Source organism: Austrofundulus limnaeus, unplaced genomic scaffold, assembly GCF_001266775.1.
Source record: "Austrofundulus limnaeus strain Quisiro unplaced genomic scaffold, Austrofundulus_limnaeus-1.0 Scaffold19, whole genome shotgun sequence".
Classification (NCBI taxonomy): Eukaryota; Metazoa; Chordata; class Actinopteri; order Cyprinodontiformes; family Rivulidae; genus Austrofundulus; species Austrofundulus limnaeus.
Genome location: NW_013952421.1, coordinates 181,173 through 184,826, shown reverse-complemented (window position 1 = coordinate 184,826; position 3,654 = coordinate 181,173). Strand labels below are relative to the sequence as shown.

At 37.1% G+C, this 3,654-nt stretch overlaps 1 protein-coding gene across 1 annotated transcript in view; it reads left to right on the top strand.

Moving 5' to 3' along the window:
* LOC106514275 (uncharacterized) overlaps positions 1-1,456 on the top strand; it is a 3,725-nt gene extending 2,269 nt beyond the window's left edge. The window contains exon 2 of the mRNA XM_014003450.1: positions 271-1,456. Coding sequence (XP_013858904.1) covers positions 271-765 — 495 coding nt within the window. The 3' untranslated portion in view covers positions 766-1,456. The remainder of the gene's footprint in view (positions 1-270) is intronic.
* Positions 1,457-3,654: the final 2,198 nt, after the last annotated feature.

Here is a 3,654-nt window from a genome sequence, read left to right as displayed (position 1 = left end):
GACATAGACTTGTTTGCTAATAGGCACAATTCTCAACTTGATAAATTTGTGTCTTGGAGGTTTGAACCTGGGGCCTATGCATGTGATGCTTTCTCCATTTCCTGGACAAATCATCAGCCATACATCTTTCCACCTTTCTGTATGTTAAGTAGGGTGTTGATGAAAATCCAGAGGGATAAAATTCTAAGAGCTATTATTATTGCTCCATTATGGAGAACAGCAGCTTGGTTCCCTCTGTTGATTGATGCTCTTATTGATTTTCCTGTTAAGCTTCCACGCCACAACGATCTTCTGGTGGCTTCACACGACCCGATCCAGTTCCACCCACTTCGAGGACGGCTGATAATCGCCGCCTGCAAAGTATCAGGAGTGCCCTCAAACATCAGGGACTTCAGGACTCAGTCATTGATGTCATCTGTTCCAACTGGCGACCGGGAACTCAAAACAGTACAGTATTTGTATGCATGGCACAAATTCCTTGTTTGGACTATTGGGCGATCATGCTGTGCCAATGAAGTGACTGAAACCACAGTAATTGCATACTTGGACTTTCTTAAAGAGAGTGGGAGCTCATATACAATAATTAACACTCATAAATCATGCATACTTCAGACTTTACAGGTCTCAGGTGCTACTTGGGTCTTAAATCCTAGGTGGTTGCTCAGGTACATGAAAGGACTATTTCATTTACGGCCACCAAGGCCTCATTACACTTGGACATGGGATGTCAGTAGTGTTTTGACTTATTTCCTCATCAAAGTTTAAGTTTGTAAAATTTGACATTAAAGCTTACAGCATTGCTGGCATTGGTCACAGCAGCAAGAGCTCAGACACTGATCGAGTTAGATTTAAGTTATCTGCAAGTAGCAGGCGATCACTTTAAAGTGAATTTTTAATTTATGAACTCACTAAAACAAGTAAGTTGGGCAAACTGATTCAGGAGATTTTTCTGGAGAGATACTCTAAACCAGAAATTTGTGTATTGGACACATTGTTTGAATATATTTGTCGCACTCGGGAACTAAGGACGRCAAGTGGATTGTTGATTTCATACAAGATTTTTTCGGCGGTGTCTACATGCACTATAGCCAGATGGCTACAGACAGTGCTCATTAATGCAGGAATTGATGTGACTGTTTTTAAACCCCACTCTTACAGAGGAGCTTCTGCTTCAGCAGCATTTAACAGTGGCGTTTCACTGAAACAGATTCTATGGACCGCAGATTGGTCTTCAGTTAATACGTTTAAAAAGTTTTACTACCGAGAGTCCGGGGAAGGGATTAAGTTCTCAGAGAGAAGTTTGAGTTGTCATTTCAGATGATCGGAATTTTCTTTCTGAAAATAAATTTTGTTGGAATTTATCTCCATTGAGGTTGTGTGGTTGAATCCTGTGAATTAGCCCACACAAGCAGTGTGATTGTCATCAGCTTTGAACATGCTGCTTACATCTCTGAGATGAAGGCGAACGTAAATGAAAAAAAAAATGCCCCCTCATCCCAGCAGGTGTGCAAGATGAGGGACATTATTTGAATTGTAGTGAGCCTGAGGCTCAGAGAACACCCACCACTTTTTTTGGAGCTAGATTTAGGGGTTGGCTGAGACCCTGCCTTTTTTAAAAACTTTGATGACAATCACACGTGGCGATGAAAAGTGACGGAGGCCAGGCTAGAGAGCCTACTTATGGGGTCGCTAGGCATCATGGGTAATTACCTCTTTGAAAAAGAGACCTCGCTCTCACAATATCTCAAATGATGCTGTTTACTTCTCTGAGCCTCAGGCTCACTACAATTCAAATAATGCCCCTCATCCTGTACACCTGCTGGAATGAGGGGGCATTATCAGTGTGTCCACCTCTATAAAAGCAGAGGTTTTCTCAGTTTGGAGCATAAAGTTGTGATATAACGTGACGCCAACAAGAGGTGTCAAARGTATTCACATTCATTACTCTAGTAAAAGTATAGATATTAGAGTTTAAAAATACTTTCTTATAAGTAGAAGTATCAACTCAGTCTGTTTACTTAAGTAAAAGCATAAAAGTACTGGTTTTAAAACTATACTTAAATTCTAAAAGTAAAAATAATGTAAAGAAAAACAAAGCATGTTAAGGATAAAAGCTTTGGCAGCTCCACAGGGGTCTATAGTGCACAATCCCACCTCCCCAAAAATAGGTTTTCTAAAAGCCATAATGACTTTAATGTTGTATTAAAATGGTGACCAGGTCCTCATTTTAAATGAGAATAAACTGACTTATAGGGTAAAAATAAAGGTTCATATAATGTTGAAAAATTTGGGATGCACGAAGCCACTGGTTGGGGGGGCAAATCCTGAGGAGGGGGGCAGAGAGCACAAAGGGGACCATTTCCTTGTCTGTTTAGAAACTGTAAAAGCTCAGCTTGAATGTAAGCAATCGGGGCTTCGAGGAAAAAAGGTTGGGACTCACTGAACCAGTCAACCTGTTTCAGCTGCTTGTACATCTCTGCCAAGGTCATCTGCAGTCCACCAGCACCCAGTGCACTCAGATTCATATGTTTGATACGTCATGCTGAAGCGTGACTTGATTTAAGTAAAGTGCAGATGTGATGGATCAGAATGGTGTCTGAAAGACATACTGTATATTTATACTTCTCATCCAAACACAATTAAATTCAATCTAGGAGGCACCATATGTATGAATAGTTGTTTTCAATTTTGAATGATGGCAAGCCAGAATAAAAACAAGCCAAAATGAAATAAAAATTAAATACATTTTCATATTTTTAAAATGTAAGGAAAAGAAAGTACAGATTGAAGTTTGAAATACAGTTTGAATACAGTTTGAAAATGTAAGATATAGAAGTAAAAAGTATAAGCTGAAAACTCCAGTAAAGTACAACCAAATTTTCTACTTAAATAAGGAAAGAAATCATTTTACTTTGTTATTTGACACCTCTGATGCCAAGAAATGAAGACATTAGCATGGCTCATGGTTAAACATCACAAACCCCCTCCTTTGTTAGCATCTGTGACAACATGGAGGAGAAAAATGGCATCCAAACAGAGCATTGGCTCACAGGCTGATAACAACTATTTGATTAACAGCAAGCCCATCTGGAGCTGTGTTATAAATTAGTTGTAATCCTTTAATAAATTTATATAATTACTTCTTATGTTAATTTGATTCAACAATCATGTAAATCAGCATATGATATAAAAAGAATATATATCATTTATAAGTCACAATGATCTAAAGCAGACCTGTAGTCAGTCACTATCTTACACTTTTATGCTAATTGAATAAATATGACTTCAACTAGTAATAAAGTATATTTATTATTTTTATTGTCATAAATAATAATAAATATTTACCAGTCAACATTTAGAAAATGTACACTGTACATTCAGTGGTATGTTTTAAGGAAACTTGTCTGTGATATTGGCCAACTATCTTCTCAACATGTCATGTCTGTCTAACAGAAACATAAAAATGTTTAAATCATTTATTCATTTCATTAAAAAACAAACAAAACATTTCACACAAAAAACAGTACAAATAAAACAAAATGAAATGCAGCAGAAGAAGAAAAAAATTCTTATCTGCTCCTTAAAAAATATTTCAAACAATGATAAACCAAATAAAAAACAAAACAAAAAATTAAACTCCTCAAACAGTACTTA